This window comes from Nelumbo lutea, chromosome 1 (genome assembly GCF_056320005.1).
Source record: "Nelumbo lutea isolate HS-2025 chromosome 1, American lotus-T2T, whole genome shotgun sequence".
In the NCBI taxonomy this organism is placed as follows: Eukaryota; Viridiplantae; Streptophyta; class Magnoliopsida; order Proteales; family Nelumbonaceae; genus Nelumbo; species Nelumbo lutea.
The window spans coordinates 58,921,222-58,944,331 of record NC_142684.1 but is presented as its reverse complement, the minus strand read 5'-3'; the positions used below and the strand labels follow the sequence as shown (position 1 = coordinate 58,944,331).

Below are 23,110 nucleotides of genomic sequence, written 5' to 3'. Positions count from 1 at the left end.
ATTATTAAAAACATGACCCATACTTCTGAAAATTGATCTTCCCATGACATTTCCTGAATACCCAAATCAGATATCCTGTCAGGAGTCGCTGGTGCTTCAGCTTGGAACTGATGATTGAGGGAGTCATTATATTTCAAAAATCTCACTGCATATCCCTGAACTGGAAGTTGGAGATCTTGTCCAGGATTTTTTTCTTCCAATTGGTTGTCAGTATCCTGCTAAAACCGCCAACTATTAGTCTTAACTTGTTCAGATAAGATAAATGATTAGCCATTTCTAGAAGAGAATAAACTAAATCCACTGACACAAGAAAATGGGTGACAAAATGAGCATTTGTATCACAAGAAGATTTAGTATATGTGCTCGAAGAGAATTTTATGGGCTATATGTAGATGTGGACAAACACAAAATTCTAGGGTGAATTTCCATTTTAAAATAGTTAAATGGGGCTAAATTGTGAAGTCAAAGCAGCTGGACGATGCTTATGTATCTTGGCCTACAGGGCAAGTTGGTGCTTATGCCATAAAAAAATTAACAAATATGAACACATGTTTTATAAATTATGTATATAGCCATCCAGAAACCTTATTTATTGCATCTTCATGACAAATTATTAAACCATAAATTAAATCAGTAAAAGGATGAGTTACACCTGTTTTTCATAACAAAACGCAAACCTTTTTAAATCAATAAATATTCCTATCAACATGATTTATGCAAACACGTCAGTATAAGAATAGAGCACAGTTAACCATATTCTCGCATTGAGAAGTTTATATCCACACCACATGTTTAGTTTTCTAAAAAAAATGGTTTAGCTGGTTGCCTAGGTGAGAGAGGTCTCCCTTATCACTTGAATGGTCACTCGGTTGATGCCTAGGCAACACTTTAGCTCATTGCAATGGATATAATGTGCTTGAAGGAAGGATTTTGTCAAGCAGAGGTAATTGTGCTTGAAGGAAGAATTTTGTCAAACAGACCTAATTGAAGTAATTTCATCTAGTGTGATTCATTGGGTAACAATATGAAAATATTTGAAGGTCTATCACCTGCGGATCTGTTAGGAAGTGGAGGGAAGAGGCTGATTCTGCTCCATTGAAAATTGTTCTTAGACCTTCTTGGACCCCTCAACGCTTTAGCTCATTGCAATGGATATAATGTGCTTGAAGGAAGGATTTTGTCAAGCAGAGGTAATTGTGCTTGAAGGAAGGACTTTGTTAATTGAAGCAATTTCATCTAGGGTGATTCATTGGGTAACGATATGAAAATATTTGAAGGTCTATCACCTGCGGATCTGTTAGGAAGTGGAGGGAAGTGGCTGATTCTGCTCCATTGAAAATTGTTCTTAGACCTTCTTGGATGCCTCCTACTAATGATTTTTTCAAACTGAATTTTGACGGTAGAAGAGAGTGTAATCCAGGACCTTCAGGTATTGGAAGTATTTTCAAAGATGAGGATGGTCTCATTAGGGCTCATTTCTCAGGCTCGTTGAGAACTGAAATCTATGCTGTAATGGAAGGAATTCAGAAGGCCAAGGAATTAAATATTTCCAAGCTAATAATTGAAGGGGACTCAAAGCTCGTTATTGGATGGCTTCAAAAGGAGGAGACAGGCTTCTGGGACTACATAAATGGATAAAGGAAATTCAGGTTCCTAACTCAAGAAATGGAAATTCAGTTACACTGGACTAAGAGAGATGCTAATTGTTTGGCTGATGTTTTGGCCAAGCAAGGGGTGGGCAGAAACAATTTGTTCTGGGCCATATTGTAAATTTCGTTTCCACCTTTTTTTTTGGGGGGGGGGGGTCTCTTTGTAATTTCTTGATTTTTATTTAATGAATCTCATTCAGATATTGATCAAAAAAATGAAACATAAACCATACAGTACCAATTGATTGAAAAAGAAGGCCAAAAATTACCAAGTTGACTTTTTTTATCAATAAGAGGAACACTTCATTAATATAAGAGGTTAAAATACAAAGGAGGGGAGATATACTATCTTAACTCCCCAAGGGAGCAGAAAAACATTCAAAAAAAAAAGCAAAAACAGTTACAAATGAGCCCAGAACATAGAACCCCTATGAACAAGTTGATTTTCAAGGGTGCTCATTTACCAAATCCTGAATGAAGGCTGTGGAGACATAGTCAAAAGTCAATTAAAATAAAAGGTAATTGCTTAAAGAGCACTGACATTAGTTGGCTCCAAATATTCAAGTAAGATTCAGGTTCTAGCTTTCTTCTAGTCAAATGAAGTTCCTAAAGTTCCCTAGCCTCACCATTTGACAAAGCTTCAGGACCATAGAGATACAGTTCAACCAAGTTTTAGAAATAACAAATAATGGTAATGTCTTCTAAAGTCACTCTTATAAGTGCCAATTTGGTTACTATGATCAGTTACCATGGATCAATAATTTTCATTTAGTCTTAAAGATGCCTAAGGATTTCACAGTATGTGTGCATGTGTGTATGGATATATTTCACATATCACTCTTATAACTGTTATATAACAGTTCCCTAGCCTCACCATTTGACAAAGCTTCAGGACCATAGAGATACGGTTCAACCAAATTTCAGAAATCACAAATAATGGTAATGTCTTCTAAACTCACTCTTATAAGTGCCAATTTGGTTACTATGACCAGTTACCATGGATCAATAATTTTGATTTAGTCTTAAAGATGCCTAAGGATTTCACAGTATGTGTGCATGTGTGTATGGATATATTTCACATATCATTTAGAGGGAAAAGAACATGCAAACAAATAAATAATTCTGTTATATAACAGTTATAAAGTAATTTTGTTTTAATTACTAATTAGTTTTAAATCACTTCAAACATATAGTTCTGGAGACTATGAAGGTCAAGCCAGAAATACAAGTCAGACCAGGTAAATAAAATATTGATCAGTGTAGTTATAAATGTCTTTTTGACAGTTTGATCATAGTGTAATTATACAAGTGAATAAATTCCAAACTAAATTTAGACCTAAAATTGTAAATGACATCCAAAGAAGGAAAGCATCAACAATTAATTATATTGCATATAACATTAAATGTAAATTAGGAACAAGCAAAACCATAATAGGAATAGTGGCACTATTGGAAAAAGAACCAAAATAATCAAAGAATCACCATTTTATTGGGCTGTCCAGTTTTATCCATTACAGCTTCATCAGCATTAACCTCCTGTGAGCCAACCAAAACTTCTTTGCCTTCCTTAAGGTCAACTTTTGAGTCTTCACCATTTAGTATCACCATAGCTGAATGCCAGAACTGCAAGATGGCTTTTGCCAAAATATTAGCTAGTTTTCTTTGCTTCTGACACAGAACTTTTTCGCCAAACCTCAGGCGACCACTAACAGCAACCCAATGGCCTATCTGAGCTGCTACCGTTGTCTTCCAAAGACGTTCCTATCGACAAGACCAATGAAAAAAGTACTTACAAAAAAAGATCAATGAAAAAGTAGCAAGCTTAAAACACACCTCCAAAAATGGATACCCTAGAAAACATAATAAGCTGATTAAAAATGTTCAAAAAAAAAAAGAATTAATAAAACATACTGTTAATTATAAAATCAAAACAAAAAAAGCTCAGCTATCCTTAACAGAAAAAGGAAAAGAAATGAACACACAAACATGTACTCAAAACATACCTGCATGAAGTCATTTGCCAGCCATGCCATTTCCTCAAGGACAAAATCCCAGTGAGACTTTCTTCGGTTCTCCAAAGGTACATTACCAACAGAAAGCTCAGCAATCCTTTTGCGCTTAGCCTGCTTACAGGAATGTGTCAGACCTTCAAAAAGAAACATGTGTGCATATAAATCAGACACAAAAAGCCTTAGAGATAACCTCTATAGTACGGGCTTCTTCCAAAATAGAATCTTCATGAGCCTTGGTTGCTAGTTTTAAATGATTCCCTGTGAATGTTTGAAGCTCAGAAGCAGCTGAAGAGCCCCTTCCAGAAAAAGTAGCATCAGGAGGCTCATAACTTGAGGAAGCTTTGGTGCTTGAAGGTCTACCCTGAGGGTATGAGCCTGTTTTCTTGGAATAGGAATTATCAATTGATTGATTCTTTCTATCTGTTTTCAAATGGTTTTGGTCATTGGGTTCCAAGCCCTCAACATTCGTAAGAAGTTTCTCATCATTTTTTTGGTTGATAAGTTTCTCCTCAGTTTTTTGGCTAACAAGTTTCTCCTCGCTTTTTTGATTGGCAAGTTTCTCCTCATTCTCCAAAACAGATCTACAAATAGACATTCCCTCCGCAAGTTTTACTTGAGAACCATTGCTGCTTAAGTTTTTGTGAACACAATTAAGTTCACCATTGGAAACAGCAGAAGCATCAACTGCATTGGTTTCATTATTTTGTTTCACCAAATCAACATCCGCTATGCCAGGACATTGAGCCACTAATGTCTGCTCTTTAGAATTTCCACTAGAATTGACCTTTAAATTTAGGCTCTGGTCAGTAGTAGTATCCCCATTTAAGCTAGGGCTAATCTGAGAGCAAGAGGATTCTGAGTCTAGAGCCTTTGTACCCAAGGCTGCAGAACCATTTTGACCTTCATTTTGCATGTCTTTTCCATCCATATTTGGAACACTAAACCCATTAAGTTCACCAGTGCTAGTAAATTTCTCGGTCTTTCCTGCAGCTTCACTAGGTATACAATCAGGAGCAGCTGATGCACCATCCTTATCTCCAACCAAATCAGATGTCTTCAAAACCATGGTGTTAGGAACCTTCTCATTGTCAACTAGCAGGTTTTGATTATGCCTGCCATCCAGCAAGTCTTTCAAAGCTTTAACATCATGCCCACCATCAGCTAGACAAGTTTTAGTCGCAGTTTTATTAACCTTCACAGGATCCAATTCCATATCCAACTGATTATCAGAAGCAAGAGTCTTAAAAACCCCATTACCATTTGGATTTGTGGATTTTGAGTTACAAATGGATGATGCAGAGTTGTGGTCCTTTTGACTCTTTGTTTCACATATTGACACCTTTGCATCTCTTGAACCATGGCGAGAAGGTAAACTTGAAGACACATTACCATCACCACCTTGAACTAAATCTGTTGAGCAAGCTCGAGAAGCATCACGACTTGTTTTGGACCTGTTCCTTCGAGCATATGCCTGACTCTTCACCACAAAGCGTAATATCGAAGAGTCTTCAGATTCCTTTGCATTATGGTTCCCATCCAATTGAGAAGACTGTTCTGATGGAGCAACATTGTTCCTTCTGCTAGGATTTACTGGGTTTCTCTCACTCTCAACTAAGTCATTTTCACCATCAAACAGCAAGAGATTATCGGCACTATTCTGCTCGTGACCTGATGGAGCCCCTGGCCTGCCACTACTTTCAACAGAATCTCCATGTGGTGAAGCAGCCAATGCAAAGCTACCTTTTGCTTCACTGTAAGACCATAGCAAGCTATTAGAATCAAGAAACTACCAGCAGAACTAGTGATCCAACAACCTAATTAACACAAGACTAACAATTTACCTGGTCACAAACTGTTCTGCAAGTTGATCAGTAAAGGATGTTGACTGAACACTAAAAGAAGTTGCAGGACCAAGCTTGAAATCCAATGGATTGCCCCCCTGCAAAAGAAGAAAGCTTTTAACAATATAAGTTGTGCAGATTTAGAACCAATTATGTATGTTTAAATTAGAAAAGTAGCACAGACACCACACAGTTTTACCTTCTCAAGAAATTCTAGCTCTCTTCTTCGCTCCTCACGAACATCATACTCCTGTCTGTGATCCCCCCACCAAAAAAAAAAAAGAGAATAAAAAAAGTAACAAATTGTAAACTTTTTTATCAAATGACCACTCAAACGATGAAGAAGAAGAAAAAACACAAAGTAAATTAATGTTACCTCAGCTCCGCTTGAGCTTTTTCAATTGCTGCTTGGCGTGGAGAGGTTTTGTTATCAATACCAACTCCACCATCAATGACTCCTCCCATGGAGTCAACCTCTGCATTTACTAAGATAGCAGAACCCGGGCTATGTCCATGCATTCCTTTTATGCCGACCTTCAATCCCTATAGAACATCTTCCCAACCCATGGATTCAACAATTCCATTGAACCTCTAAATGCCAAGAGTAAAAAGAACAACAAAACAAAAATGAGGAAGCAGAAAAAGACAAAATATGACCTCTAATGCAGAACAAACACTTTGACTCAATGTCTCAAGATCAGATGAAACCAATCACCCAAGTATTAATACAGGATCAATGAGTATAACAACGCATGAAAACAATGATAACAAGGGAACAAGGCGCCCACTACAACTACTACTACCATTACTTTTTCTTTTCTTCTTTTCCTATAACAAAAATAAGAGTTCATCTCCTATATTTTTTGAATTTTATTTTCCTTCTTTTTCTTCTCATGAATATGTTGATTTTATATACTTTAATATGAACTTTATACTTTTCTTATGAAAATTATGAATAATTATTAAGGAAATGTGGTTATGGTACCTAGGGAACTACCCTAGGATCTATGTTTTCAACTAAAAAAACTCATCGCCTAGGCGACTAGGCAACAAGGCACCCCCCTGTCGCCTAGCCTCGCCTTGGCACATTGAAAACTATGATATTTATATACACCACGAGGACAGAAACCTAAAACACACCTAAAATAGATCATCATGAGCATGTCTTGAGATGAACCAATGTAAATTAAAGTATTAACAAGACCAGGCCTGGTAGAAATTTTTCATTGAGGAACCAATTCCTCCAAAGCACTCACAGTATGCAAATATTCCCAAGCTCCATTCCTCTTACTGCAAGGTGATTAATTGTCAAAATCATGGCTAGAACTGCAACCCACATAAAGAAAAAACACCTTTTAGGAACAATTGGAAAAAAAATTTTAAAAAAAAAGAAACCTTTGAGAGACGCATACCTTAACCAATAAAAAAAAGGATAAAACAGACCACCTACTCCCCCCCTCCCATAAAATCTTAAACTTTCATGTTCCAAATTCGCTCAAGGTTTAAAATGTTAGTGTCCGTAGAAATGTCAGTCGTCCAAATATAAGAAACATGTTGACAATTTCTGTATTAATGAGTGTGCTGCACCTTGCGCCTCATATTAGGATGCTTGTAACAGACTCTTTATTCTTTGCGTCTAATGAAATCTAATGAATTTTTATCTATCAAAAAAAATATTGTAGAAATTATAGACATGGTGGAAACATTTTAAAATATGCAAAATATATAATCATATTTTATGAAATGATAAAAGAAGCACAGGCACACCGTTTTAAATTATTATCTCATTACGAATCATTAAACATAGCTAAGAAACTAAGGTTATAGATAAAGGAATGCATTTTGAAGTTGCCTTGTAAAGGATGAGATTTAGAGCTTCATGATAGAATGAGTTAAAGAAAATTTTAAATTCAAAGAAAATGTAAATGGTTGTATTAGATCACTAAATAATCTATTACACAAACAAAAACTAATATTTAAATCCATGTTTGAAATGAATATTGAGCTAGCTCAAAGTGGTAATAATCAAGGTTCGAAATTTCGACACACATCGGACCGTATCGGCGATACTTATTGTATCAAGAGCCTCTCGATACGCCTCTACAGGGGGTGTTTCAGGGTTTAACCTCGTTCAGGGGGTAGAAGGGCCTTAGACCAACCCCTCTGAACCAGGTTCACAAAGAGAGAGAGAGAGAGAGAGTAGCGAGGGCTGATATGCCCCCTACCGGCGTATTGTTACTCCACACATCTACAATATTGTCACCAACTTATGTTATAGTACTATCTCTTATACTCCACATAATGCTGGTAGTGTTCACAAGGAATATGCCTATTCCAGTAAAATTTCATGCCGCTACTCATAGAAGTGGAAATGGAAATATGTCATGGAAACCATCTCTTGTACTCCACAAAGTGCTGGTAGTATTCATTAGGGAATATGCCGATTCCAGTAAAATTCTATGCCGCTACCCATGGAAATGGAAATAATAAGGAATTTAGGGACATTTTAAACCATGGTTTCGTTTTCAAAAGCAACGATACTAAGTTATATAGTTACCAATAATGGAATTACTGATTCAGCCATGGATGAGAGGATTTTGTTAATTCAATGCCTTGAGCCTTTTCATACTTCTAGAGTGGAGACAATCAAAATTAAAGGAGAATCCTAGTAGAGTTGGAGTCTTTGCCTTGAAATTAGAAAATCTTCCACAACAGCAAACAGCTTGAGCAGCTCATTTCACTGGCTACCTAGATCTTATCTTTTACTGATGATATGGCTGAATCTAGGTTGTTTTCACATTATGAATACCAGGGAATAACTCCCATTATATTACTTAAAACTTCATAATAACAATAACAACGACAACAACAATAACAATAATGGTTAAAATTTGAACTTCTGCTGACCAACAACAATAACAATAACAAAATGTTCTTCAACCATTCTACCTTTTATTGGCCTACAACAATAGGGAGAATTATGTGGAGATGTGCTCATGCTGCCTTGATTTGGACTCTTTGGGAAGAAAGGAATATTAGAAATTTTCAAGAAAAGGAAAGGAGCAGTCAGGAATTGAAAGACTGTGTGTTAAATAGGGCAATACCTTGGCTGAAGACATTGGAAATCTTTCATCAATTCTCCTTTAATGACCTTTGGAGAAATTAGTCAGCAGTAGCGAGGTGTTCATCTCTAAAGGACAAATCAATTACAAGCTGGTCTCCTCCATCCGAAGGCTCACTAAAGTTGAACTTTGATGGAAGTAGCATGGGTAATCCAGGATTATCCGGAATGGGGGGTGCTTTGAGAAATGAGAAGGGAGAGATTATGTTGCTCTACTCAGATCCCTTGGGAATTGGGGATTCCATCAGGGCAGAACTTTTAGCTATTGTACAAGGGGTGCAATTTGCAAACCAGCTGAGGGTACAACACCTAACAATCGAGGGGGATTCCAAAGTGGTGGTGGGTTGGTTGAAAAATCCTGAAGAGGCTATGTGGCGTTACAAGAATGAAATGAAGAAATTTGGTTGGTTGGCAAGGAATATGTTGGTCACTGTACAGTGGTGGGGAGATCAGCAAATACTTTGTCAGATGTGTTAGCTAAGCAAGGGGTAAATAGGGAAGAATTGTTTTGGGCTCAGTTGTGATTCTTGCTTTTCTTTCCTAGTTTACTTGTAAGATTCAAGGAGGGGCTGCAGCTCGCGCCTCTCCCTGGGATGTTATATGAACCCACTCTAAATCTGCTTATGAATTAATAAATTTATTATCATTCATCAAAAAAAATAATGGTTAAAATTTTGTACCAAGGCAACCATCTAGAAATCAACCTTAAGAAACAAATTGATGGATAGGTAGTGCAAATATAATAACTACAGCTATTTATGTATGAAATACAATGTATTTTAATGCCAATATCCAAGTATTTTTATAAATAAAGGAACATAGAAGTTCAACAACAACTATTAAAGAATCAAGATAGTAGCAATTCAACAAAGTATATTGCCAAATTACATATAAACAAAATAACAACAGAAACCATGACAATATCTTATCCCAGCTCATAAGAGTTACTTATGTGTAAAATAGTGTATATGCTTTTTTTTGAGAAAGCGTAGTATTTCATTAATGTACAGAAGAGAATTTTTATCAAAACAAAAGAGGTATAAGGTATCCCTTGGAAAGGTAAGAGGATTCCAAGCCAAGAGCAAAGGGTACCCGTAAACCTAATCAATACTTCCTTCAGATTTGAATACGCCTTCAAAGATTTTTTTAGTTCTTAGAGAGTCCAGGCAATAGCAGTTGGACACATTTACCATAATAATTTGTTCCTTTTACTTAACCCACCAAGGTACCAACTGCAGAATAGGGACTGCACAGATTCTTGAAAGCATCCTACCACCCAAAAACACTTTAAGACCGCCTTCCAAAGAGAAACAGAAAATTTACAGTGCAAGAAGAGTCTGCTCCCTCTATCCCAGTGTTTTAAAAGTGCAAGGTGCAAGGGCCAATTTGCACCTGAGGCGCAAGGCAAGCCATGCACCTTTTTGAAGTGAGGCGCAAAAATACAAAAAAAAATGCTAAAACTAAAAAAGTCAGAAATTTCAAAATAAAATACCAAAAAATAAAAAAATAAACATAATTAATATTAATAAAACATATAAACATAAATTTTAAAATAAATGTTTTAAAAAAACATATTATCTAAAATTAAAATACATAAACATAACATGTAAAGCATATTCAAATAAAAAATTAAAAATAAAAGTCAAACATATAAAACATTTTCAAGCATGTAAAACCTAAAATCTATTTTTTCCTCAATTGCATTATTTCAAGTAACTAATGTGATGTAAAACATATTACATTCCTGATTCTACAAGCCGCCTTTGTGCCACGCCCCTCAAGGCAAGCCTAACAAGTCCATGTTAGGGTCTTAAATTCTGGATTTTCACATCACTCAGCTCACCGTAGCACCGAGAACCCCCTATTTTCTAATGTTGTTCATTCACTCATCTTAATAAAATATTGTCTTAAAAGGCAATTAAAATTATAAATCATTATTTTTTGTGTGAAGATCAAGAATTTAAGACCCTAACATGGACTTGTTTGGGCTTGCCTTGGTTCAAAAAGCAAAAAAGCAAAAAAGAAAATCAAAAGGTGCATGCCTACGCTAAGGCACAAGGCGCATCAGGTGCACACCTAGGCGCACCAGGCATGTGCCTTTTGAAAGTATTGTGCCTAGGACTTGGGCAAGGCGCCTACCCTAAAATGTGCCTCTCCTATGCACATAGGAGAACGTCTTTTAAATCACTGCTCTATCCCTTAAAACACTTTGGAACAGCCCTACTACACCAAAAATCAAACATCTTGCTTGGTGGTTGTTTTGAAGATTATCAATAATGGCATCACTCCAACACACAAAAAAAAAAAAAACATTTGGCGCCTCTCTACTCCATTGTGCACATTCAGGATGGTGAGCATGTCAATCATTTATTATTCCTTTTCCATTCTTATTTCCTATAAATCAGTTGTTTGTGTCCATTTTCCCCCTTCTTTTTGATGCTTTCTGCACTACCCCTTCCTTCAGAGGGCCATTGCTTGGTGCAATTTTAAAATCTTATTAACTGTTTTAAGTTTGACAGTGTCCAATTTAAGCAAGAAAATGCCAAAGGTGAAGTCCTACACAGTCCACCCCTCATGCAACACCAGATAGCTAGAACTAACATCAGGTAATGGCCCTCTTGATCTCCCCCTTTAATTTCTGAAGTTTTCTGCTCAAGCCTAATTTTATTCTTCTTTTTACTAAGAGAGAGAAGACTACTTGGAGTCACACTGGGGTGACTACTCTTTGCAGTGTTGGAATGAAACTAATTAAACAATTTTATAATAAATAACAAGAAGTAGCCATCACGATTGACCCCATTGCTATTGGAATAGCCAACTAGCTCTCCAGTTTTGAGATCACCGTGAAGGGCTAGAATTCTGTTGCTACACATGCTCCTCAAATTTAACTTCACCCTTTACTCACTAGGTAACCTCAGTCTATTTGGAGGTGTACTCAGAAATCACAAAGGATCTATACCAATACATTCTCTAGAGCCATACAAGAAGGGATTTCTTTAAGAGTATATTCAAAGGTTAAAGTTCACTACCAGCTTAGCTAGGCAAGGGGTTCAAGGAAACAATTTGCACTGGGCACATTTGTAATTTTTTAGGGGGGCTAGTCCTGTTTCGGACTGTCCTTTCACAACACCTTGTTGTAATATGTTCCTTATTCTTCTATTATTAAAATTCTTCTTTGTGTTGCTGATCAAAAAAAGGTTAAATTTCACTTTCTCTTCAAGTCAGGATCTTTTGTAAACTCAATAAACCCAATCAGTCAACTACATCTATCCCAAATTCATATGAATAGCAAACTGCATATGTTTTATAACTCGTTACTTCTAAAAGTTGAACTTGTTTTATTTCAATGCTGAACAAAACCCTAGCCTTTTCAATTCTTTCTCTCTTCTCTTGCACAAACACTGCCAACCGACCAATGCAAAGAGATTGCCTTTTCCGTAATGATATATGACAAGCTCTAGACACTAGAGGATGGGCCTGGCAGATAGTTGTCAAGGCAACCTCTAGGCAAATAGGTCGTTTTGGGGGTGACCTAATTGCATCGTCTAAATCTCCACCAAAAAAATGCATCGTCTAAGGTATTCTAGAGAAGGCACTTGCTTGGCCCACAATGCCCACTCCTAGGCATCTAAAGATGTTAAGCTTGCGCTTTAAAACATGTTTTTTTATAGGTGGCGCTTTAAAAATTTTCAACATATTTTAATTAGTTGACTCATCCTATTTTTTTGATAAGCATAGCTGACATATTCTAATAAAACAAACATGATAACTGAATGATTATTAACAACTTTGAGCTCTCATATATTATGCATCCATTCCTGCTTTTCACTTGAATGTTTTGTTTTCTCTTTAAGGGAATTGTTATACTCTAAATTTTTTCTCTTTTTTTTTTGAAAAAGAATAAAGTATATTGTTGTACTCTAAAATCTAAATTAAGATCGTGCAAACAGATTAGGTGAATGATTTAATTTTTGTGTGTCAAAACTTATCTTAGGGGCTGTTTAATAAAGGCTGATGAAATAGATGAACCAAATGGTTTATTGGCTTATGGTTATTGCTTTATCTTTTAGTTAATACTATGTGATATAAGCATTAGCAGAGCATTAGAAGATAATTTATGTGAAAATTCATCTTAGGGACTGTTTGGCATGCAAGTACTTTTTTATCTGGAATTGAAGTACTGATGAAATTAATTAGTCTATTTTTTATCAGTAAGGACAAAATTTATTAAACTTCAAAAAGAAGGAATTACAGCAAAGTGGAAAATTAATTAGAAATTAATATATCAAATTATTATGTTTGAAATGTTGGAAGTGAAGCTCTTCACTTGGATTATGTCTTGGGAGAAATGCCTAACCAAGTTAATGCTATCAAGGAAGGGCGTAAATTTACCGGACTCCCTCTGCCTCGTGCATAGAGGAAGAGCCTTCCAATAACATTTTCTTCACTACAGAATTGCAGATTCACATACAAAGATATGGATGCACTTTTACAAGGCTATATCTTATCAGGGGTGTTTGCCATCCTCTGTTCGGGCTCTTTTACATGGATGGAAGGTTGCTGAAATGGACAGGTAAAAGAGATGCTTTAGGTCCACCATTCCCCTGGCAAGGAACTCAAGGCCTTATGAGCAGAAAAGTAATACTGTGGAGAGAGTGGTTAATGGCATAGTGCAATGTCTATCAACTATAGTTCATTTCAAGGAAAATGAATTTTCCACTTCTTTTTTAGCTGTAATATATATACATATGCTGACATGGCATGATCTAACCCATTTGACCCGGACAATCAAACCGGTGATCTGCACCCCGAAGGCAAAAACGGTTCAGTGTCCGGATCGATTTTTAAAATATTGCATGTAAAAAGCATATCAAAAAAACAATTTGAGTTTATGCCAAGGAGGTAAATCGTGGATGTTATCTTTCTATTTAAATAATTGATAGAAACTTTAGAGAAAAGAGATCTTCATATGTTTTTCACCGAGTCCCTAGAGAGGTAATATGGTGGGTTCTAGAAAAGAAAGGAGTTCCAACTAGGTATGTGAAGCTAATTAAGGATATGCATGAGGGTGCACAAACCAACATTAGAACAAATGTGACAGAGACATCAGATTTTGCAGTTACAATGGGTCTTCACCTAGGATCAACACTTGGTCCTTATTTATTTTCACTAGTCATAGATGAATTTACTAAAGATATTGAAGAGGACGTCCTGTGGTGCTAGACGTTTGTTGATAACATTGTATCATTTGAAGAAACTAGCGAAGGATTAAATGCAAAATAAGATTTATGGACAGGTATATTGGAAAGAAGATGCTTTAAAATAAGTAAGATTAAAATAGAATATATGCATTGTAAATTTAATAAGAATAATAAGAGTGCAAACCAGGATATACTTATAGAATTAAAGTAGGACGAGCAAAAGGGAGGGTACATCTGGAGACTTATGTGGTAGGCAAGTAACACTTCATCCAAAAGGAAATTTCTAAAAACCTGTTGTAAAGCCAGCTATGTCATATGGAGCAGAGTGTTGGGCAGTTTACAAACAGCATGTCCAAAAAATGAGTGTAGTAAAAATATCTATGCTTGGATGATTGATCAAAAAAACGTGTATCCCCAGATGAATAACCAGTAACACTAGATAGGATATGGTTAGAAATAAGTCATATGAAGAAATAGGTGATAAAATGAGAGAAAGTAGACTGAAGTGGTTTAGTCACAAGCATAGAAGACCATCTACAACACCCATAAGAAGAAGTGATCTTTTACAAGTTGAAGGGGCTAGAAGAGATATGGGCAAAACGAAAAGGACATGGGTGGAAGTAGTAAGAAATCATTGTCCCCATAATTTGACTACGGATATGGCACTGAACAGAATAAAACGGTAAACAAAATGCATGTACCCAACCCCATATAGTTGGAACAGGGCTTAGATAATTATAATGATTCTTCTAAAAGATTTTTAAGATTCATGGAATTATTGATCAAAAAAATCATGGAATGCCTAGAACTACTGTTTCATATAAAAATACCATGTTCACGAATCATTTTGAAATGTCCTGTGGAATTCTTTATGTTCAACTCTTCAATTCAACAATACATGTTATTCTTAGACAGATGGTTAATTTTGATGTATGTGTTAAGATGTTTGATGTCCCATGACGTTGGAGGAAATCATATCACAAGCAGAACCTTCCTAAAAAAACGGTTTCAACCATTCAATGGGAAAGTCTCCGTTCATGATTATTTGTGTGTAAACACCATGACAGACACTGTTGATTTAGCACTTTAAACAGCTGTTGGACCAAAAAAAGTTACTAAGAATGATCAGAAACCTATGTTGAAAGAATTCAAGAAACCCAATAGGAAGTCCAATGGAGAGTCGGATAAAGAACGCTTACCATAACTTAGCAGCTGATTCTAGAAGGCAACAGATTAAGTGATGGTTTTAAGGAAGGAAAGATTTCCCATGGAGACATATCACAAATCACAATTCAAAAAAAGTTCATTTATGATATTAAAAAGGATAAGGGATACCGAAATTGCATACATGGTTCATTTGATCGATTTGCTACGACTCCAGCTTTCTCTAGTGTTTAATGTGGGCCATGTGGCTGACATTGATCTCTAAAAGTATCATGAAGATCCTATTGGAGAACATGAAGTCAAAACTTCTGAATGGGTGTATCAAATGTCAAAGTCCAAAAATCAAGATGAGGTTGAAAATGGGTTGGACGTATAGGAAATCATGATGAGGCATGGGACACGATATAGATTTTCTGTGAAGTGTGTTGATGCTCCACTTACTTACAGTTCTTGAATTGGCGACATTGAACTGTGGAATCATAACGATGAACTTTACCAACAGTATGTTCAAACAACTCACCAGGAATCTCATCCACTATATTACTAGCAGTACGTTGAAGAACTCTAATACTCTATCAACAAAGTTACGTAACTTATGTGAGCACTATGCCAAATCGTCAATGCTCAACTTGTCAACACACAAATTACAATTCCCAAGTCACATGAGCATCATTTCTCCAAGATTTATGAAAAAAATACAAACATATTATAAGCTTATTGACTAACAGTAGATTATAAGTCATAATTCACATAAATTGTATGACACTGACATACAATACGAACGTTCAACACCATGCTTAATAAAATATAAAGCACTGAAAGCAATGGAAGCAATTATCAAATTCGTTTCGAAGCAATTAAAAGCAAACATTGCTTTCTTTGCACCTCAGATGAAGTACTAACTAATAAATACTGATTTTAGCTGTTTACTACTTGCAGGTAAAGAAGCAGAAGACCCCATGTCTTCCCGAGGAAATAAATGAGACGAATATGAAGAGAAAGAATGGGCAGAGCCCCTGTATTCTGAGACGAAACACGACGAAGAGAAGGAAGAGCAGAAATGGAGGAGCCCCCTGTTTTTCCAAAAGAAAAACCGAAGACCAAATGAAAGAGAAGGAGGGGCAGAACCCCGCCCCACTATTTTTCATAAGAGACCGAGGAAACCCTAAGAAGAAAAATGAAGAAAAGGGGGGCATAGACCCTGTCTTCCCGAGAGAGAACAACCCACGAGAAAGAGGCCAAAACCGAAATACAGACCAATACGGAAACAATTAAATAAATAAATAACGTGCCTGTGAGAAGCAGACGGAGATCCACTCTCGGAAGCGTCGAATTGTTCTCTTCTGCACTCCTTCTTCTTCTTCCCTCGCGGTGAAATTGCAAACCCTAGCCCCTCTTCGTTCTTTCGTTCGATGTTCTTTTGCGAATGACGGGCCGAGGGCTTCGTTTCACTCGACTTTGCCCTTTCCTTTACGATGATAGCATATAACGGGTAGCACCATAAAATGCTGCTCCACTCTCATTTATAGGGAAATTGCACTGATATAAATAGTTGGACAATTATGCCCTCCGTGAAAACACACAACCCCCCCTCCCCCCGCAGCAGCGACATTTGTCGGCTTTATATTCGTGTAAACCGTTACCTCCTCTCTCTCTCTCTCTCACTCTCACTCTCCCGCTGTCTCTTGTTCTTGCATCACCAAGAAATGGGTCCCACAGTTCAGCCATTTCAGACATCGGACAGCTCTCTCTCTCTCTCTCATGTTCTTCCTAAGGGGTTTGATTTATCGATGCAGTGGAATCCAACAGACCCATTCATATACAACGGAAGCATACTTTTTCAGAGACCCGGTTCGATCATGGCTGAATTGTCTGAACTGGACCACTTATTGCTTTGTTTTTCTTTTTACAGTTAAATATTTTTAATATAATAAAATAATCAATTCAGTTCAGCCATTTCAGGCATTTGGGTCCCACAATTCAATCATTTTAGATATCGGGCATTTCTCTCACGTTTTGATGGTTTTTTATTTTATGAAATGGAATCCAACAGACCATTCTATATGCAATGGAACCATACTTTTTCAAAGCCCATGTGGTAATGGATGAATTAACTGAACTGAATGATTTATTGCTTTCTGTTTTTTTGACTAAAAAAATATAAAAATAATGAAAAAAAAAATTGAGTATATTAATTAATTCAATTCAACCAATTCAGATATTTGGATTCCACCATTCAGCCTGAATTGACTGAACTAAATGACTTATTACTTTGTTTTTTGTCACTAAGAAAGTATAAAAATAATGAAATATCATTTTGAGTATATTAATTAATTTAATTCAGCCAATTCAGTCATTTGGATCCCACTGTTCAGCCATTCCAAACATTGGGCATCTCTCTCACATTTTGATGCAGTGGCATCCAACTGACCACTCCGGGTGCAAGGGAAAAATGCATAGCATATGCTGAATTGGCCAAGAATTGAATGACTTAATGGTTTTGTTTTCAGCCACACAGAATAATAAAACAGAGTAGATAGTTATGAAATTCAATGGAACTTCACAACTAACTTTATAACTCATTATTGGCTAAAAGACAAATGGGAAAATAATATATCTCAGTTCTACTTGAAACATTGAAGCTGGGTTTTTTATTTAATTTAAGAAATTAAAAACCTTATACTTTGTATTATTTTGTATGTATTTATGCTGTACGTGTTTGCATTTGTACTGCTTCCAAACTAAGCCTTAAGGAAAAAGGGATTTTAACCAAAATAATGCACCAATACAAATGTGACATCTTAGAGGCATTTGTTTGGGTTTTATTTTACTTGAAAAATTAAATTAGATGCGATATGTTATTAATGATGTGAAATAGCTAGTAGCTTTGTGATTTGAATACTTAAGTTAGAGTGGGACCATGCCACAATACATAATTTTAGGGTAAATTATAAACAGCCACCCTATACTTATGAGGTAGTGACAATTAGCCCTCAAAACTCTGCTTTTTGTGGCAAATACTCCATTGAACTCCCATATTCTAATAAATTGCCCCTTTATTGGTATTATGTTAGTTAAACTTGTTTTAGCCCCAAACTACTCCACCATGTTTCTTGTTCATTTTGATAAGGCCTTGTGAATGAATAGGGGTGGCAATTTTTCAACCCAACCCACTCATTAGTCGATGAATTGCTTTATATTCATTTAGGGGGTGTTTTATAACGTAGATGCGAAGTTGGTGGGTGTGAGGTACTCTACACCACACTACTGCTTGTAGTTGTTTTAAACTATGAACAAAACATGTGAATTGAAACAATCTACACCCAAAGGGGTTCTTTGGGTGTTTTGAGGTGTGGTATGGACCACACCTTTTGGTTTCATACATTTCACATACAACTTGTGAGATGACCTATACAATTGATCATGAATAAAACATTCTTATATTTTAAATCCAAAGCAAATTGGAAAGAAATAATATGAAGTAACAACAAATAAATTAAACACCAATATATAATTACTAATATATATATATATATATATATATATGTTAAATATTAGAGGATAAAACGTGTGGAATATGAATTTATCTAGTAATAAAAAATCATTTTTATTAACAAAAATTGGTAATAAAAACAATTTGAAAAATAATTTTGTCTTGATAAATTTATTAAAAATAATTTTATCAATTTAAATTTATTAAAAAACAATTTAAAATTTTAAAAACATTTACGAAAAAAATAAGCAATCTTTATATAAAATAATTTGCAAATAAAATAAAATCAAAAAGAAAAAAAAAATAACTATGATGAAACCTACCCAAAAAATAATATATTAATTATCAGCTAGTAAGGTGGACTTACATAAGTTTAGCATCAAAATATTGGGTTCATTAACTATACATTCCAATGTATTGATAAAACCATTCGGAAAATAAAAACAAAAATACAACTAATATTCAAACAAAAATAACAAAACTACTATCGTAAGGTAGATAAGAAGAGTGGTGTAAATTGTATCGCACCCACAACATCTGAGCAATGCAATGTCTAATTTATGTAATTTGATGTGCACTTGTACTAAATGATGCTTTGTGTTGATGATGGGTCATATAATTCTTACGTGAGACTAGTTGAGCATTATATTTAGTTAATTCATCTACCTAGTAAAATGAACTTGGGTGATTCTCTCATTATGGGCAATGAAAGAATCACTCACTATAATTGGCATTGGTTCTTGTCATGACCAATTCCACCAATCCCTTACTCCACACGCACATAGGTGTACATATATGTTTAGCCATCCATATATCAATTTACTAGCTTAAAGGCAAGTGTGAGAAACAATCAATTCACAAAAACAAAGAAAATTTTGATGCACCATAAGTAAGTTCAAAATGTTAGAAATATCCCTAATACATTCACTATAGAATATGACTATTTGCGGTTAAAATTAAAATTAAAAAAAAAAATCAAATTGTTCCAAGGGGTGTTGCTCCCACATGCTATTCGCTATTTTGAATCTAAGACTAGCTATTTGTATCTTTACTTATTCATTCTTCTCATCATAATCAATCTCATTAGCTTCATTTCCCTCTTCACTTATTATATCTTCCATTGATCATCTACCATTGTCTTTATCATGAATGACCCAATTCCTAATAAAACTATACGTGATAAAGCATGATATTATGATGTATCATTGCATTTGTAGATCGAATGGTGGCATATTCAGCAAAATAAGAAATTTGTCCACAAAGATGTCAAGGTGTCATTCTATAACATTCTTTAGTGAGAAGTGTTTGTAATGAAATAATTCCTTATTTGACTAGTAGGTGAACTTGACAGAAGGGTGAGTTTGTTAACAATGGTACGATGGCACTAAAGAACAAGGGAAGATCAGTGGAGAAGAAAGGAAGGTCCCCTGTTTTAGTAGAGAACGGCGGAGATTGGCTTCATGGCAGTAAAAAAGGGGTTCAAGGCAAAAATGTGATGCATTGAGTCATAAAAAATCGGATTGGTCCCCATCCATGAGATAAATGTGGGGATGATAAATTGGTCAGTGGATGGTCTTTACCCACGAGATGTTGTGGTGACCCCATAGTGAATCAAATGCTTCATTCTCTTATGAACCAGATCAAAACGGTCTCATCCACGAGATAAAGCATGTAAATGAACACCACCTTCGTCCTATGTCATTAGTGGGTTGCTTAACCTAATAAAGAGGCATTTAATGGATTGTGTGCATTGGTTCATGGTTATCTAATGGCTAACCCATTAATTACCATTTGATATTTCAATTCCCCCCTCTTTCTTGTTCGTGCTTTTCAATTCTCTCTCTCTCTCTCTCACACACTCTCTCTCTGTCATCACATATTCATTCTCCCTATTCTCTTCTTTCTCAAATGAAAAATTCTATAATGAAATATGAGGATATAATCAATTTCAAAAACTTTGGTATGTGATACTCGGATGAAGTGTCCATTACAAGGTATTGGGTAAGAGATAAGTATAGCTTAGCGTTGTATAAAGTTGCCGATAAAGATGATCTTAAAGTGCTATTTGAAAGTATCACCATAGCTAGATTCATTGGTGCATTGAAATTTATTTTCAACCCTATGTGATTTTCTTTACTATTCTTTCACTATTCCTTTTAACTCTTGCAATGACTTTTATTTGAGCAATGGGACCATTGAAAGTTTCCTATTTGAATTTGGGAGCTCTTGTTTTTTTTTTTCCATATTTTAAGTGATCGAAATGCTTCCCAAAATTAAATGTCAATGTGGATTCTTGCATTCCTTCTTTATTTTCCTAAGAGTCAACTTGATTAATATCTTTCTTTCTCTTAAGAATCAACTTGCTTAACATATTTCTTCAAGCCTTTGCTTTGTTTGTGAGATGGAAAGGGAAAATATGGATTATTCTCAAATATTCTTCCCCTCCCATGTTTTGGCTTGTGGGATGTCATGAGATGGAATAGAAAAAAAAATGTAGAATTATGCATCTCAATTTTTAGGATGTGGAATCCTATCATTTTGGTGGGAAAACAAGTGGGAAACTTGTTTACTAGAAAATTAGAGTATATAGCAGTGAAAATTCAATGGATCTATTTGACAAGGGCTCAAATTGTTTGAATTGAATGGCTTATTATTTTTGTTTTAGGTCAAGAAGGAAAATAAATAGAGTATAAAGTAATGAAATTTAATGGAACTTCACAACTAACTTCATAGGTCATTAATGGCTAGAAGATTAAGTGACAAGTCTTTAAAATCAACAGCTTCAACAATTATCAAAGGGCCATTAGACTAGGGAGTATGGGGTAATAATACACCTCATTTACACTTGAAACATTTAAGGTGGATTTTTTATTTAATTCAAGAAACTAAAATAGGTTAAATCTACAATTGAAGAAAAAAAGACTTTTATTTAGAAGAATGGACCAATACAAATGTGGCATATTAGAAGCATTTTCTTCGGTTTTATTTGAGTTAGGAAACTAAATTAGATGTTATCTATTATTAAATGATATGCAATAGCTAGTTTTTTTCGTTTGTATTGGGAAAAGCAATCTCAAATTAAGTTTTTTAAGCCCATCTCAAAATAAGTGGGGCCTATGCCACAATACATACTTTTGAGGGCAAATTATAGATAGCCTAGTGATGCTAACTGATTATATCGGATTTGAATTAGGGTATATATCTAAATCTGAGCCAATAATATAAATCTCATGTATGAACTTATATGAAGATATAATTGAATCTCAAAAAGGTTGATTTGAATCCATATCTGTTAAAGATGTTGGATATTTGAATATACTCTAATTCAATTTAATTTATTTAAAACATGACAAACTATTAAAAAGGAAAAAAAATAGTAGTCTATATAAAGAAAATAAAAATATAAACAATTTCAACTATTTTTTATCATATATGTACATGTTTTTTTTTATTTTTTTTTAAAGATAAACAATATAAAAAAATACAGTGTAGAACATATTTATAATTAATATATACATGTGTGTGTGTGTTTCAATCATATCCAATTATTTGAATCAATCTTAAAATTGATCTGTTAAGGGGTTATCCAAATCCAAATCCAACAAAATAGACCTGAACATGATCCGATCCATTTGTACCCCTAAGACAACCACCCTATACTTATGAAGTAGTGACAATTGCCCTTAAAACTTTATTATGTAATAACGACCCCTTGAACTTTTGGATTCTAACAATTTGTCCCCTCTATTGCCATTACGTCAATTAATTCATAGAATATTCCATTGAACTTTTTCTTAACCCCAAAACTACTTTATAATATTTCTTGTTCATCTTGATTACCTTTTGATATTTTAATTTCCCCCCTGTATCTATTTCGTGCTTTTCAATCATCTTTCTCTCTTTGCCATTGCATATTCATTTCCCTCCTCTTTTTCTCTCTCTCTCTCATGGCAATTTCCATAGGCTTTTAATGGCAAAATTGTAGTGGTGAAATCTAAAGGTAATAATCAATTTCAAAAACTATGGTCAATGATACTTAGAGGAAATGCTCATTACAATGTATTAGATAAGAGATAAGTATAGCTTAGCTCATTACAATGTATCACATTCGTCAGTGCCTTGACATTTATTCTCAACTTCATGTGATTTTCTTTTTCGTTGCCACTCTCGATTTTCACCCTTGCATCGACTTTTCAGTTTTGGGACTATTGAAAGTTTCCTATTTCATTTGGAAGCTCTTGCTTATGTTTTTTCTATTTTGAATGATCGAAATTCACCCCCGAATTCAATTTCATTTTGGAATCTTGCATTTTTTTCTTTATTTAAGAGTCAATTTGCTTGACATCTTTCTCCAAGGTTGAATGGTTGGATGTGAAGTGTGATACCAATACAAAATTGTAGTGCTTTTGTTTTGCTATGATTTTTCTATAAATTATTTTCCCTATTTTTTGTTGTTTCTTGCATTTTTGTGTTTTATAACTTTTTTTTTTTTTTTTGCAATTTATGTTACTTGGGTAAATCGTGGTTTTCTATGTTCTTTTTTTTTGTAATTTCAGCTATTTTCATATTCTAAATTTATCCTTAGTTTTTGCTATATTATTCTATAGTTTTTTTTTGTAATTTTATATT

The 23,110-nt window shown here is 34.9% G+C and overlaps 1 protein-coding gene across 10 annotated transcripts in view; it reads right to left on the bottom strand.

Moving 5' to 3' along the window:
* Positions 1 to 16,485, bottom strand: part of LOC148874738 (chromatin modification-related protein EAF1 B-like) — a 35,155-nt gene extending 18,670 nt beyond the window's left edge. For 4 of the 10 annotated variants that reach the window (XM_088964710.1, XM_088964715.1, XM_088964714.1 and 1 more), the window contains exons 1-8: positions 16,281 to 16,421; positions 5,879 to 6,093; positions 5,702 to 5,756; positions 5,503 to 5,600; positions 3,852 to 5,412; positions 3,653 to 3,772; positions 3,132 to 3,410; positions 24 to 218 (exon numbers count right to left, since the gene is read on the bottom strand). In XM_088964710.1, the coding sequence (XP_088820836.1) occupies positions 24 to 218; positions 3,132 to 3,410; positions 3,653 to 3,772; positions 3,852 to 5,412; positions 5,503 to 5,600; positions 5,702 to 5,756; positions 5,879 to 6,021 (2,451 nt within the window). In that variant the 5' untranslated portion in view covers positions 6,022 to 6,093; positions 16,281 to 16,421. Of the gene's footprint in view, positions 1 to 23; positions 219 to 3,131; positions 3,411 to 3,652; positions 3,773 to 3,851; positions 5,413 to 5,502; positions 5,601 to 5,701; positions 5,757 to 5,878; positions 6,094 to 6,758; positions 6,829 to 16,280 lie in introns of all 10 variants that reach the window. The other 6 variants (XM_088964713.1, XM_088964716.1, XM_088964719.1 and 3 more) reach the window with 4 other exon arrangements.
* Positions 16,486 to 23,110: the final 6,625 nt, after the last annotated feature.